The sequence below is a fragment of the Mirounga angustirostris genome, unplaced genomic scaffold, assembly GCF_029215605.1.
Source record: "Mirounga angustirostris isolate CCGP_5_RB_7025 unplaced genomic scaffold, mMirAng1.0.hap1 SCAF_17, whole genome shotgun sequence".
Taxonomy (NCBI): Eukaryota; Metazoa; Chordata; class Mammalia; order Carnivora; family Phocidae; genus Mirounga; species Mirounga angustirostris.
The window spans coordinates 9,570,714-9,586,947 of record NW_026991725.1 but is presented as its reverse complement, the minus strand read 5'-3'; the positions used below and the strand labels follow the sequence as shown (position 1 = coordinate 9,586,947).

Genomic DNA, 16,234 nt, shown 5'->3' with positions numbered 1-16,234 from the left:
CTTCAGTTTTCCTGTTCAATTTACAATCCTTTGGGCTGGTACCCCTAAAGACTTAATTAAATCAAGTGAAAGCAGAATAATTGACCAAAATTATTATGCTGAAAAATACAGGTGGTACATATTTTATCCTCCTAAAAATCAGCAACATTAGGAATCTCGCTTTCTCCTTCACAGAGCTGCCCCAAATGAGGTGTTAAAGCACCGGGCAACATGTATTTGTTCTAAGCATGTTTCAGTCATTATCGGCTCCTAAAGGACACAATGACTATGTGGTACCAGTTAATTTTTGTCCCCTCAAATAAATAAAACTTAAAGCTCATACTTTAACCCAGCACACATCCAGAATGCCAGCAGATAATATGCCAACTATATTACGTTCTACAATGCGCCATCTTTCCCCCTCTTCTTCCCAGGAATAAGGAAGTTGAGTCAACATAGCTCATTATGACAAGAAGGTCTGAATACATGGTAACAAGATTTACAAATAAGACTCAGTAAAATTCATTACTTAAAGTGGCTTAAGATATGGTCTGACAAAATGCAAAGCCAAAACACTACAAGTAGGTATCTACAAGTAGACAAAAGGCACTCCTGACAACCAGAGTTACTTCGCTCACAAACCCTAAAATTATACCAGAGCAAGCTGCAACATGAACAAAACAAACATTTATTATCATACCACTTATTAGCTCCCTTTTGAGAGCAAAGTAATCCCTGCCACAGTAAGAGTCTTGAGATCAACTTAAAGAGGACACTAAGAAAGGAATGAGCTGTGATCTTCTGGGGCACTATGTACAACAGACCCAGTTTTCCAGAAGTTGCTGATGAAAACTGCTTTAAAGGTTTATTCTTGAGGGGCGCCTGGGTGGCTCAGTTGGTTAAGCGTCTGCCTTTGGCTCAGGTCATGATCCCAAGGTCCTGGGAGCAAGCCCTACATCAGACTCCCTGCTCAGTGGGGAGCCTGCTTCTCCTTCTCCCTTGGCCATTCCCCCTGCTTGTGCTCTCTGGTCTCCCCGTCAAATAAATAAATGAAATCTTTTTAAAAAAAGTTACATCCTTGAATAATTACCTTTTAAAAGTAATTCTGCAATGACATAGTAAGTAACACTGTAAATATACCTAGGTTCATTTGTGGGTAAGCTGCTCTCAGAATTACCCTAAAAAACAATGTCTGGCTTTAAATAACATATACAAAAAAAAATAAAATCTTTTAAAACTAAATTTGCAATTGAAAGATAAACCCTTCTAAAATTATTAATATCTAACTCTACAATGACTATACAATATAGACAATAAATGGTAGTTATCTTATGAAGGGCTTCCTCTATACCAGGTTTAAGATTAAGTGCTTTGCACCTCAATGAGATACCACCTCACACCAGTCAGAATGGCTAAAATTAACAAGTCAGGAAACGATAGATGTTGGCGGGGATGCGGAGAAAGGGGAATCCTCCTACACTGTTGGTGGGAATGCAAGCTGGTGCAGCCACTCTGGAAAACAGTATGGAGTTTCCTCAAAAAGTTGAAAATAGAGCTACCCTACGACCCAGCAATTGCACTACTGGGTATTTACCCCAAAAATACAAATGTAGGGATCCGAAGGGGTACGTGAATCCCAATGTTTATAGCAGCCATGTCCACAATAGCCAAACTATGGAAAGAGCCAAGATGTCCATCGACAGATGAATGGATAAAGAAGATGTGGTATTCACACAAAAATAGACTCAAAATGGTTGAAAGACCTCAGTGTGAGACAGGAGTCCATCAAAATCCTAAAGGAGAACACAGGAAGCAACCTCTTCGACCTCAGCCGCAGCAAGTTCTTCTTAGGCACATCGCCAAAGGCAAGGGAAGCAAGGGCAAAAATGAACTATTGGGACTTCATCAAGATAAAAAGCTTTGGCACAGCAAAAGAAACAGTCAACAAAACCAAAAGACAACCAACAGAATGGGAGAAGATATTTGCAAATGACATATCAGATAAAGGGCTAGTATCCAAAATCTATAAAGAACTTCTTAAACTCAACACCCAAAGAACAAACAATCCAATCAAGAAATGGGCAGAAGACATGAACAGACATTTTTCCAAAGAAGACATCCAAATGGCCAACAGACACATGAAAAAGTGCTCAATATCACTCGGCATCAGGGAAATCTAAATCAAAACCTCAATGAGATACCACCTCACACCAGTCAGAATGGCTAAAATTAACAAGTCAGGAAACGACAGATGTTGACGGGGATGCGGAGAAAGGGGAACCCTCCTACACTGTTGGTGGGAATGCAAGCTGGTGCAGCCACTCTGGAAAACAGTATGGAGGTTCCTCAAAAAGTTGAAAATAGAGCTACCATACGATCCAGCAATTGCACTACTAGGTATTTACCCCAAATATACAAATGTAGGGATCCGAAGGGGTACGTGTACCCCGATGTTTATAGCAGCAATGTCCATAATAGCCAAACTGTGGAAAGAGCCAAGATGTCCATCGACAGATGAATGGATAAAGAAGAGGTGGTATATAATATATACAATGGAATATTATGCAGCCATCAAAAGGAATGAGATCTTGCCGTTTGCAACGACGTGGATGGAACTGGAGGGTGTTATGCTGAGCGAAATAAGTCAATCAGAGAAAGACATGTATCATATGACCTCACTGATATGAGGAATTCTTAATCTCAGGAAACAAACTGAGGGTTGCTGGAGTGTGGGGGGGGTGGGAGGGATGGGGTGGCTGGGTGACAGACATTGGGGAGGGTATGTGCTATGGTGAGCACTGTGAATTGTGCAAGACTGTTGAATCCCAGATCTGTAACTCTGAAACAAATAATGCAGTAAGAAAAAAAAGAAGAAGAAGAAGAAGATAGCAGGAGGGGAAGAATGAAGGGGGGAAATCGGAGGGGGAGACAAACCATGAGAGACGATGGACTCTGAAAAACAAACTGATGGTTCTAGAGGGGGTGGGGGATAGGTTAGCCTGATGATGGGTATTAAAGACGGCACGTTCTGCATGGAGCACTGGGTGTTATACACAAACAATGAATCATGGAACACTACATCAAAAACTAATGATGTATAATGTATGGTGATTAACATAACAATAAAAAATTTTTAAAAAAGAAGATATGGTATAATGGAATATTATGCAGCCATCAAAAAAAAATCTTGCCATTTGCAATAACTAGAAGGTATTATGCTGAGTGAAATAAGTCAATCAGAGAAAGACATGTATCATATGATCTCACTGATATGAGGAATTCTTAATCTCAGGAAATAAACTGAGGTTTGCTGGAGTGGTGGGGGGTGGGAGGGACAGGGTGGCTGGGTGATAGACATTGGGGAGGGTATGTGCTATGGTGAGCGCTGTGAATTGTGTAAGACTATTGAATCACAGACCTGTACCTCTGAAACAAGTAATATACGTTAAAAAAAAAAAAGAAGAAAGATAGTAGGAAGGGAAAAATGAAGGGGTGGAAATTGGAGGGGGTGACGAACCATGAGAGACTATGGACTCTGAGAAACAAACTGAGGGTTCTAGAGGGAAGGGGATGGGGGGATAGGTCAGCCTGGTGATGGGTATTAAAGAGGGCACGTATTGAATGGAGCACTGAGTGTTATATGCAAACAATGAATCATGGAACACTGCATCAAAAACTAATGATGTATGGTGATTAACATAACATGATAAAATAAATATGTAAACAAATTTAAAAAAAAAGATTAAGTGCTTTGCAAGCCCTCTATCCTTCAATGTTCACAACAATCCTGTAATAGATGTATTATTTATTACCTTCACTCTGTAGATGAAGATACTAAGAAGTTTAGGGAGCTAAGAAATGACAGAACCAGGGGCGCCTGGGTGGCTCCGTTCGTTAAGCAACTGCCTTTGGCTCAGGTCATGATCCTGGAGTTCTGGAATCGAGTCCCACATCGGGCTCCTGGCTCAGCGGGAGCCTGCTTCCCCCTCTGACCCTCTCCCCTCTCATGCTGTTTCTCTCTCTCAAATAAATAATCTTTTAAAATTAAAAAAAAAAGAAAAAGAAAGAAATGACAGAACCAGGACACAAACCCAAGTCTTTTTGGCTCCCGAGTCTGAGTTTTAACCACTATGCTATATAGTACTGGGGCGGGGGGGGTAAAATAACATTTTATAATTACAAAGAACTTTTCTGTTTTTGAGATACTTTCCAAAAAGAGTGAGTCAACTCTTTATAAAAAGAAGTGATTAAATGCAATTTGGTATTTTGGATTGAATCCTAGAATAGCAAAAGGACATTTGTGTTGAAACAGGTGAAATTCAAATAAAATCTGTACTTTAGTTAATAATAATGTACCAATCCTAATTTCTTAGTTTTGACAAATGTGCCATGGTTATATAAGATGTTAACATTAAGTGAAATTGAGTGAAGAATATATGAGAACTCTCTGTACTATCTTTGCAACTTTTCTGTAAAGCTAGTTATTCCCCCCAAATGAGATTTAAAAAAACCCAAACCTATAAATTGGTAATAGTTGACACAAAAACTGATAATGAATTTTTTTTTTTTAAAGATTTTATTTATTTGACAGAGAGAGACACAGCGAGAAAGGGAACACAAGCAGGGGGAGTGGGAGAGGGAGAAGCAGGCTTCCCGCCGAGCAGGGAGCCCGATGCGGGGCTTGATCCCAGGACCCTGGGATCATGACCTGAGCCGAAGGCAGATGCTTAACGACTGAGCCACCCAGGCGCCCCGATAATGAATTTTTTAAAAGAAGTGAGAATCACAGAAAGATTTCCAGAGTTTATTATAAAGGAAAACAAAAACATCTGCTTCTCCAGTAAGGAGAGACACAAAAGAATTCAGATCAACCGGTGGGAAATTCAAGAGCTGGGCAGTCAGCCTTATATCAAAGCAGCCTTCAATGATTCTACTTACTCCATCCCTGCAGAAATTAATGGCGGATCCTCTTTTAGTACCAAATATAACATTACTCACTTGGGGGAACCCAGACAGACTGAATATATTACCTCCCACATTACTGTTATTAAGTGCCTACCACATACTGACACTCTCACACATGCCTAAAATTCTACCAGCTCTAGAACTCCTTTATGGACTTCTGGCATGAACAGCATTATCCATGTCTAATTTCACTTATGTATGAAATTTTACTTTAAAACTCTCCTACTTAACTAATATACACTGAGAGATAAGAGAAATCATATAAAATACTAAATTAAATGAGGTCATTATGTTTTTTCTATGTGTTCTAGGCCTATCTTTAATAGAAAATTTAACATAGCCCACAAGGACATCATTTATATTCGGATAAAAATCCCTGCATTTACGAAATGATCTAGAGACTTGAGTTTTTCAATACATATCATCTCAGACTGACAACAAACCACAACACAAGTTTCTAAGGCCTAAATGAAAACTATAATGATCAGAAAGTACGCAATGTTAGCTCTGTTCCTCAATATTATTAAGCATTTACCAAATATCAGGTATTAAATTTTTAAATTACTCTTCATACTCAAAATAATCAAGTAAAGTAGGCATTATTACATTCATTTTACAAATGAGGAAACTGAAGCTCATTTTAAATAACTTGCTCAAGGCCACGTTTCTAGTGAGAAGCCACACCCGGACTCACAACAGCTGCCACTCCGGCCCTCAAGGCCACATACTAGCTCCATAATCCAAATTCTTGCAATTTAGCACTACTGGCCTTGGGGATGGATAACTGTTTGCCGTAAGGGGTTGCCCCATACACTGTAGGATGTTTAAAGTATCTCTGGAGTCTACCTACTAGATGCCAATAGCACCTCTCCCATTAGTTGTGACAACCAAAAGTGTTCCCACATATTGTCGAACATCCCCTGGGGAGCAAAATCGCTCCCCATTGAGAACGACTGCCATGATACCACACTGCTTCTACATGCTGGTGTTGGGGATGGTCACCGAAAAGATGTGACTGCCAACAGACTTGTGAGCTGGAACCCGGCCCTTGCCTTGGAGGCTTCTCATCCTATGCCTGTCCTTGGAATGGGGTTCTGCTTGTCTTTCACCTGGTATATGTGACTGAACCCAGTGAAGACTTCTTTATAAACTTTTAAGATTTGGCAGGCAGGTGGTGGGGATCCATGCTGTCTTGCTTTTGCCCAACACAAGCCTTGTATGTAAGCTCTCTTTGCTTATTAGAACTGCCACCTACCAACCTGAGTAGCCTGCTTCTTTCTTTGGTCTCTCTCTGCCCTCCGCATAAAAGGGGCTGGTTTCAGATTACACCAGGGAAGCTCCCAGGAGGGTTACAAACCCACAGCTGGCTAGCACACAGTTAAAGTATACACTTTTTCTGAGAAGAGGTTATTTTTCATAAAACAGCTTTCTAGAGTAAGTTCCAATCAAAAGAAGCTGGCGGTTTTAACTAGAACCTTTGCTAAAGGCTATTGTGGGTCAAGCTGAGGCAATTCTGAGAACATACTCCTTGTCCAGAACACTCAGCAAACAGAAACAGGTTTTTTACTTATTTACTACTTTGTGCTTCGGCAGACAGGTGCAGAGCAGTGCAAGAGGGCTTCCTGGGGGCAGCTCTGAGTGATGGAAGCAGAACTGAGAAGGCTTGGAAGACAGAGATCAAAGGGATAAAGTCCCTAAGCCAACGGGACTCAGGAGAAGAGTTCACAAACCCCAAAAGCAAATACGGCTCAGTGAGGGCTGTTGAGAAAGTCTCCGGAGTGGCAGACTCTAGCATGAACATGTTAACTGAAGTCAGAATACCTCAAAAGCCTCAGAGGGAAAAAGCTACAGAATAGTCACTATCGCTCAAAAGCACTTTTTTTTTTCCTCGTAAACATACACTTAGTGGAAATTTTAAAAATTCTGACATCTGTGAAGAAATCATGGGAGCTATTTTCCTGAAGCTCCAAAGTGGTTCCTCATTCTGAATACAAGTTTACTTTCGAAATAACAAATAATAAAATCTGCATCTGAAAATAAGTTTGGCTCTAATTCTCTCAGAAAAGACTGTACTATATAAGTTTATACAGCTATCAAAGGAATCAGGGCATTTTAATTTAATATTGTAGACTAGTGTCTACTTCATGATTACAGGATCAGCAGCCATCACTCTCGTGAGCTCCTGTAAGCCGAGTACTTGAATACATGGTTTTTTATGCAACAGCTCAATAAATACTCCCAACACCTGTCTACGGTGGTTCCCTCATTCAAAAGAAGAGGAAACAATCCAGGGAAGTTGAGCTAGAATTTAACAGAGAATTTTTTCTACTTCAAAGTTTATCTTTTCTCTTTCAAATAGTATTCCACTGAAAGACTGCTCTAACTGGTATAAATGGCATAACTGCAGGAAAACGAGGTGTGAACGCCCCCCCCCGCCCCGCAAAAGGGAATGAAAACATACTAAAGTTCTCTTACTGGCAGCAAGGTACACTACCCCCAAGAACCAGCCTGAGATCCACATAACCCCAAAAGTATGTAGATCTTGATCAACATTTTCCTCTCAGATTTCAAAGTCACTTCTGCAGGTGTTCTGTGCTCTCACAGCTAGGATGCCCTTCTGAAGTGAGCCATAAGAAAATTCCTAAGGCAGAACCCCCGGAAATGGTTGTTTGTTCTGCAAGAGATTCTAATACTTGCTGGTGCAATGCTGCCACCATGTGGAACAACTTCTGAAAAAGTGGAACAAAATTACTCCTCAAGAGCAGTAAAGAGGACTCCTACCCATCATCAGGAGGATTGAGAGGATTTCCATAGTAAAACAGATCATTAAAGGCCTTCATATGTTCAAAATTTTAACCATTTTGAGAAAATCAAACAGTTCTAAATGTGTATGTGTGAATATACACACTTAATCCTATCGTATATACACATCCATGAAGGCAGTGACCAGTAATGGGTATTGGGACTCAGAACTAGGTTAGAACCCTGACTACATTACCACTAGCTGTCTGACTTTGGGGAAACCTTGATCTCTAATATGGAATAACCTCTGCTTCACTGGGAAGATATGAGAACTAAGTAATATATTGTAACTAAAAGCATCTATATGGCAAAGAATGCAATTAAATTTAAATTCCCTTTTTCCTAATGACACATGGTCATCATAAGCCTTAGGAACTTCTTAGGTGTTTGAGCTACTACACTTTAATTCATGCACTCCTCTGTTCCCTATCAACAGTATCTGACCCAGCTGACAAAAAAGGAAAATCAGTGGTCTAAATGTTAGTTCTAACACTTTTTGGTAAAAAGCAGGACATATTGTTTGAGACGAAAAGTATGGGTTCAAGATCAAAAGTAGGTGTGTATGTCTGCTGGCTATCTTAATCCAAGCTTTTCAGTTCTTCGCTAGAACAAGCATGAAGAGTTCAAAAAACTGATTTGAATGTAAGTCCAGGATAAGAGTAGGGCAAGCAAGGCACAAATCTAAGGAGGCACCCCACTCTCAATCTTGTGCAGGTACAGAGTTGACACCTGAATGTGAGTACCCCCTTAAATTTTGCACCCTGTGTGCCTTGTTAGTACTCAGTTGAACAGTATCAGGGAAAAGTTCTGCTACTGAGAAATCTGACAAGAATCAGAAAGATTTTCTATTTAGAGGGCAATAGGTCCAAAGATAATTAATGCTGGTACCTGCTCTAGGAAAATCGGCAATAAAGACAGTAAAACAACAGTCATTCCTGAAACAGTTTCTCAAAATCTACCAATTAGCCTTAAATTTTCTCTAAAAGTTTTCTCAAAGATAACTGTGAAAGTCCCTCCAAATCACCTCCTGATTTGTTGTGTAAAAACAGGCTAAGAAATTTTAAGACCAGGGCGCCTGGGTGGCTCAGTTGTTAAGCATCTGCCTTCAGCTCAGGTCGTGATCCCAGGGTCCTGGGATCGAGCCCCACTTCGGGCTCCCTGCTCTGTGGGAAGCCTGCTTCTCTCTCTCCCACTCCCCCTGCTTGTATTCCCTCTCTTGCTGTGTCTCTATCTGTCAAATAAATAAAAATATCTTTAAAAAAAAATTTTTAAGAGCATTATAGTTTATTATAATGTTATATGACATTCAAAGAGACCCACTGACATATTGCCTGTTTAAATTCCGTATATGTAGGTATGGCGTGGGAGAAAACAGCTAAAAACAAGACTGGCACGTGTTGATAATGATAGAATCTGGTGACGGTAAATGGGTTCATTTTATTTATCTACTGTTTTCATTCAGTAACTCTAATTTTGAATATGTTTGAAAATTCCAATAAAAAGTATAAATAAATAAATATATGTATAACTACATATATTACTTGAGAGTATGGTGGGCTGGACAAAAACCAGCCCCTCCTCCACAATGAAAACTTAAAATAAGTCAAATTAGGCTTGTTCCAGATCGTGTCATCCTCTCAACTGATCTGGAAAAAAATCTAAGTGCTTGGGTACAACAAACAACAAAACAAAAAAACTCTTTACAAAACCATCAGATAGCCCCTATCCCTGACCATCTAATTTTATAGGTTCTATTTTGAAGAATTTACATTGGTATAAAAATGCCTTTTTCTCCCCAAACTGGAATTACCTATGAGTTAGAACTCATTTTCACCTCTAACTCCACATTCTTAGTCCCACTGAGTATCTGAGTGCATGATATCCCATTCACCTGGAAGCCTGAAACCTGGAGCATGGAGCCCAAATTCTAATCTTCTCATTTGTCCTTAAGTAGAAAATTTCAAAGACAGGTGCTCAGGGTAACAGTGACTCAAAAGCAACACCAAAACACAACTTGGGACCAGTTAAACATTCTATAAAATAGATACTAATGCCTTATAACTTTCTTTCTTTATGGAATTAAAAAAAAAAAGGTGCCACACGGTCCTACTGGAAGGAAAAAAAAGGAAAGGTTGAATCTTCTAATACTGGTGGTGATACCTATAAGAAATCATGGTTTCAGCACATACACACCCACACCAGTTTCTGTGCCTAAAAAGTAAGCTATAAGATTCCTGATGGTAGTATGATAGCACCTTAAAAAAATATGTGACTTGCTTCATCCTTTGACCTTGATACTAAACTTGAAGGATAATAAACAGAAACCAAGGCTACTCAAAGAATAAGATGAACCAAATGAAATATCAAAGCAGAGATCTGAGCACATGATTCGCAAGTGAGACAATGTCTATTTCAAGGCAAACTCCAACTCTATTTCAAAAAGTTCAACAAAGAAAGTATTCAGAGGTGATCCACTGATTAACTCAAAGTTATTTACCTCCAAGTAAACAATGCATTAGGCAAAAAGGGGAGAAAAAGTGGCCACATTCCTCCATCTTCTCAATAATGGTACCTAGTGATCAATCACTCCATTCAAATGAGCTCCAGTTACTGGCAGAGTCAACATACCACTTTCTCCCCTTCATTATATGGACAAAAGTAAAAATATTAATAAGAGAAATAAAAGGCCCCCAAACTTTATGGTATTATGTTCTAGCTGCCAAACATTTAGAACGTAAGTTGGCAAAAAGAATTTTGTCCTAGAATTTTCCTGAAGAAGAATGCATTACAATAATCAGGCAATATATATAACTTGGTTTCTATTCCCACACTACCAGAAAAGACCACAAACATCTAAAGAAATAATCTTTTAAAAACTGATATAAATTTAAGGTAAAACCCTCTTAAAAAATGATGAAAGAACCAGTTTCTGAGCAAATACAGGGGTAGGTATGATACAAAGGTTTGCTTTAAGACCCTTGTATTTTAGTACTTGGTTTTCATTTCAGAAAACATCTACTGTGTGAGAACACACAGAATTCATGTTTCTCATAGCTAACCTATGTTTCAATGCCCCAAACATTTGTTTTAAACATGCTTTTTAAAGGAACCCATTGTAAGTACTGCTCTCTTTATAAAAGCAGAAGCTTATTACCATTGGATTTGAATCTGCTATGAGATCCCGCAGAGAATCCAGAAATCCCTGATCTTCTACCATTTGGGCATTGATATCATGGAGTTTTGCCACACAGACTGCTGCTGTTTTCCGAACATAGGGATCTTCATCCTTCAAGCACTTGCGGAGAGGCTCACAGAGATATTCTGTAATCTTGTCCACCCGGATGCACCCCATGGTCCTGACTGCTAAGGCCCGAATTAGAGGATTGGGATCTTCACAGTCCTAAAAAAAAAAAAAAAGAAAAGAAAGAAAGAATGAATCATTGACAACTACAGGTGCACATGGTGACTAAAAGTAAACAGTCTAGTTTCTATAAGCCACAAAAGAATATTTCCTTAATGTAAGCTTCCAGTTATATTCTACATCAGAACACTCATCTCCCATGCTACTGTTTCCTAAGTACAAATCTTAGTTGCCTATTTAAGAGCTTAGGTTAGGAATTCATTGAACTGTTTTACAAACACAATGAAGAAATGCCCAGCAGGATTCATTCCAGGACTAGGCAGAAGCTTGGTAAGCTGGTATTACCATCCCCGTGGCCATTAGTGAACAAGCCTTAACAACAGGGAAAAAATGAGGAATTGGAAAGATGTGTCCTACTCCAGAGTCAGCCTGCAAATACCAAGCAGAGAGAAAAGAGGGCTGGACTTTCTGGGGCCTACAGCCAAGAAAGCAAAGGAAAACAGAAACTGGTTTAGGCCTAAGTTCCTAGAGTTAAGCAGCAGAGAGCGCCCTCTGAGATACATTCTTTCTTTCTTTTTTTTTTAAATGAGGGGTTTATTTATTTTAAAATAATCTCTACACCCAACATGGGGCTCAAACTCATCACCCCAAGATCAAGAGTCACATACTCTACCAACTAAGCCAGCCAGGCACCCGAACACTCTCCTTTATTAGCAAATGCTTCCAAATACAGTACTAAGAGAACACTCCTTAAATTGCCCTACATTAAAAAATTTCTTTAAACATTATAAACCTATGTACATGCTAACTTCCAAAAAACATAAACTAAATTACCTTTCCAATGACGTAGTCCATCTATGAACCACCACACAGAAAGAAAGAAATGTGGGGCGCCTGGGTGGCTCAGTCATTAAGTGTCTGCCTTCGGTTCAGGTCATGATCCTGGGGTCCTGGGATCGAGCCCCGCATTGGGGTCCCTGCTCCACGGGAGGCCTGCTTCTCCCTCTCCCACTCCCCCTGCTTGTGTTCCCTCTCTCGCTGTGTCTCTGTCAAATAAATAAAATCTTAAAAAAGAAAAAAAAAAGGGGCACCTGGGCGGTCTAGTCATTAAGCGTCTGCCTCCAGCTCAGGTCATGATCCCAGGGTCCTGGGATCAAGCCCCACATCAGGCTGCCTGCTCGGCGGGAAGCCTGCTTCTCCCTCTCCCACTCCCCCTGCTTGTGTACCCTCTCTCGCTGTCTCTGTCTGTCAAATAAATAAGTAAAATCTTAAAAAAAAAAAAAAAAAAATGAAATGTGTTCTCTCTGATTCTGTACTATGCAGCTAAACATAGGAAGAGAACAAAAATTCCATGAGAAGAAAGCATATTGTTTATTTTTCAAAACAGTCTAATAGAAGCTAATTTTAGAAATGCTGTTTTTGTTTTTTTAATGGAGACTAAATTTCTGACAGAAAAAACACTAGTAAAAAAAATACATATTAATAGGAACAATCTCATTATTTTATGTCTATCAAATCTAATGACAGAAAAAATCTGACTGCATATTCAATAATAAGAAATTTTTTAATGGTCAATTTTTTTAGGATGTGACAATGGTATTGTAGTTATATTTAAAAAAGAGATCTTGGGGCGCCTGGGTGGTGCAGTCGGTTGAGCATCAGACTCTTGGTTTCAGGTCAGGTCATGATCTCAGGGTTGTGAAATCGAGCCCTGAGTCTGGCTCCAAGCTCAGTGTGGAGTCTGCTTAAGACTCTCTCTAATTCTAAGAGGAACCCTCCTACACTGTTGGTGGGAATGCAAGCTGGTGCAGCCACTCTGGAAAACAGTATGGAGGTTCCTTAAAAAGTTGAAAATAGAGCTACCATATGATCCAGCAATTGCACTACTGGGTATTTACCCCAAAGATATAAAAGTAGGGATCCGAAAGGGTATGTGCACCCCGATGTTTATAGCAGCAATGTCCACAATAGCCAAACTGTGGAAAGAGCCAAGATGTACATCGACAGATGAATGGATAAAGAAGAGGTGGTATATATATATACAATGGAATATTATGCAGCCATCAAAAGGAATGAGATCTTGCCATTTGCAATGACGTGGATGGAACTGGAGGGTATTATGTTGAGCGAAATAAGTCAAACAGAGAAAGACATGTATCATATGATCTCACTGATATGAGGAATTCTAAATTGCAGGAAACAAAACTGAGGGTTGCTGGAGTGGGGGGTGGGGTGGGAGGGATGGGGTGACTGGGTGATAGACACTGGGGAGGGTATGTGCTCTGGTAAGCGCTGTGAATTGTGCAAGACTGTTGAATCTCAGATCTGTACCTCTGAAACAAATAATGCAATATATGTTAAGAAAAAAAAAAAGAAGAAGAAGGTAGCAGGAGGGGAAGAATGAAGCGGGGGAAATCGGAGGGATGGACGAAGCATGAGAGACGATGGGACTCTGAAAAACAAACTGAGGGTTCTAGAGGGGAGGGGGGTGGGAGGATGGGTTAGCCTGGTGGTGGGTATTGAGGAGGGCACATTCTGCATGGAGCACTGGGTGTTATGCACAAACAATGAATCATGGAACACTTCATCTAAAACTAATGATGTAATGTATGGGGATTAACATAACAATAAAAATATAAAATAAAATAAAAACAGTAAAAAGACTCTAATTCTGCCCCCGACTCCCCTCCAACCCCACCCTCCCCGCACACACACTCACACTCTCTCTCAAATAAATAAATCTTAAAAAAGAGATATTATTCTGACAAATGTAAGAATGAAATGATTTTTCATCTTTATGATGTTTGGGATTTGCTTTAAAATTATCCAGTAAGAGAAGGAGTGGGAGTTAGGAAAGCATGTATGGGGAGAATAAATTAAATAAGACTGGTCATGGGTTGGTAACTACTGAAACTACAAGAGGGGGATTTAGGAATTTATAATACTACTTCCTCTACTTGAATATGTTTCCATAATAAAAAAAAAAATTAATCAAGTGTTAAGACCTATTAAGTAAAAAAAAAACCAGGGGCGCCTGGGTGGCTCAGATGGTTAAGTGTCTGCCTTCGGCTCAGGTCATGATCCCGGGGTCCTGGGATCGAGTCCCACATCGGGCTCCCGGCTCAGCGGGGAGCCTGCTTCTCCCTCTGACCATCTCCCCTCTCATGCTGTTTCTCTCTCGCTCGCTCTCTAAAAAATAAATAAAATCTTTAAAAACAAAAAAAAACAAAAAAAACCCCAGAAGTTATCACTTCTGCAGTTTCCACTACTTCTGACCCATAAGCATAGTTTCTCCAAAGATAAAACAGATAAAGCCCAGGTTACTGAAACTGCAATGATACGCCTAACCTTTGTCAGCCTGGGAAGGTAAAACACTGAGGTTTCTTCACCTGGCTTTCTTCTCTCATCTGGCAAGGATGCACCAAGACCAGCTAACAGAAGGCTCTCCAATATGGTTTGAACTGGAGGATGAATGCTGGCATAAAGAATGCTTAAAAACATGAACACTCCTAGTCACTGCCAGTACTTCTCTAGAGGTCCTCTTTTGGAACAGAGGTGGCTTATTTGCAATGCAGACGTTAACTATATCAAGACACTTCTGAAAAGGTTACTTGAGGTAGATGAGACTGGTCTTGAGTTCCTTGGGGGGGAGAAATGTTACCTTCACAAAGCTGTTGACAGCCATGATGGCCATGTCTGGCTGACTCTTGGCGTAGTTCATCAAATAGAGATAAACAAGCTTCTTTAATTCCAGGTTGTCAGTTTGCATACAGTTCACTACATCTGGAAAGAGAGAACTGAGAAGAGAGGAGAAAAGAGAAAAGGAAAATGAATAGATGTTGGTGCCAAGCTACTGGATCGAACACGAAGAAATGGCCTTATTTTACAAAGTGATCCGATGCAAGGAAAGATGTCCCCACAGTGGTAACAATTAACACTGAAATGAATTTCTAAAGAAACTATAGTCCCGGTCCCAAGAAAGTCTCTAAAAATAGATTTAAGAAACTTTCATTACGAAAATTTTCTAACAAAAGTAGACAGAGCAGTATAATGAACCCAATGTATCCATCACCCAGCTGCAAAGAAGCATTAATACACATCCAATCTTGTTTCATACATATCCTCAATCCATTCTTCCTTCCCCCATCCCTATCCCATCTAATTGCTATGGATTTTTTTTTTTTTTAAGTAGGCTCCACCCCCACATGGAGCCCAACATGGGGCTTGAACTCACGACCCTGAGATCAAGACCTGAACTGAGATCAAGAACTGGACACTTAACTGACTGAGCCACCCAGAAGCCCCTGCTCTGGATTTTTAGTGAAATCCTAGACATCATATAATTTCATACATATTTTAAGGCATATTTTTAGGAATCTTGTTTTAAAAAACACAATCTTTATCACACACAAAAATTAACAGTAATTCTACATATCAATTCATTGCAGGTTCAAAGCACTATGGTTGTTATACTTTTAATGTTCATATTCTTCTATCCTTGGCCAGTGGGAACTTAGCTAGCTTCTGAGTCCCTGTGATGCAATCCTGCATTTTCACCAGTTTCCTCACTTTCTGGTAAGACACTATGCTCTATCCAGGATTAATAGGTACATTTCTCATCTCACAACTGAAACCAATCATTTTTCTAAGGAGTCCTGATTCCCTTCTAGAATTTCTTTATTCTTAATGTTACAAACTCAGACAAATGAAAATTTGAGTGTCCTCAAATACAAAAGGCGTTTACACTCTTCCCAAGTTCAAGTCATTTCATGATTTACTACTCTCTTATAAAGCCAAAGGAGAGTGGCTTTAGTTTGGAATGGCTTCCAAACCATTAGTTTGGAAGGAGAGCTTATGATTTGCTGTTCTGTTACCATCTAAGAGGCTGGCGGACCTTTTCTGGGAGGGAAGAGAGTAAATACTTTAGGCTTAGCAGGTCAAGAGGCAAAAAAATTGAAAATATCATATAAGTAATTATATAACAAGAGAGAAACCAATTTACCACAATTTGTTGATGAAACTTAAGTATAATATTTTTGTACTACAGACCTAATGAGAAGATTAGAATTCTTTTTGGGGGGATAACATTTTGTTTAATTGGGGTTAAATAAGAATACCTAATCTCTA

The 16,234-nt window shown here is 39.6% G+C and overlaps 1 protein-coding gene across 4 annotated transcripts in view; it reads right to left on the bottom strand.

The window, feature by feature from the left end:
- AP2B1 (adaptor related protein complex 2 subunit beta 1) overlaps positions 1-16,234 on the bottom strand; it is a 128,118-nt gene that overhangs the window by 94,930 nt on the left and 16,954 nt on the right. For all 4 annotated transcript variants that reach the window (XM_064582727.1, XM_064582729.1, XM_064582730.1 and 1 more), the window contains exons 4-5: positions 14,769-14,904; positions 10,901-11,146 (exon numbers count right to left, since the gene is read on the bottom strand). In XM_064582727.1, the coding sequence (XP_064438797.1) occupies positions 10,901-11,146; positions 14,769-14,904 (382 nt within the window). The remainder of the gene's footprint in view (positions 1-10,900; positions 11,147-14,768; positions 14,905-16,234) is intronic.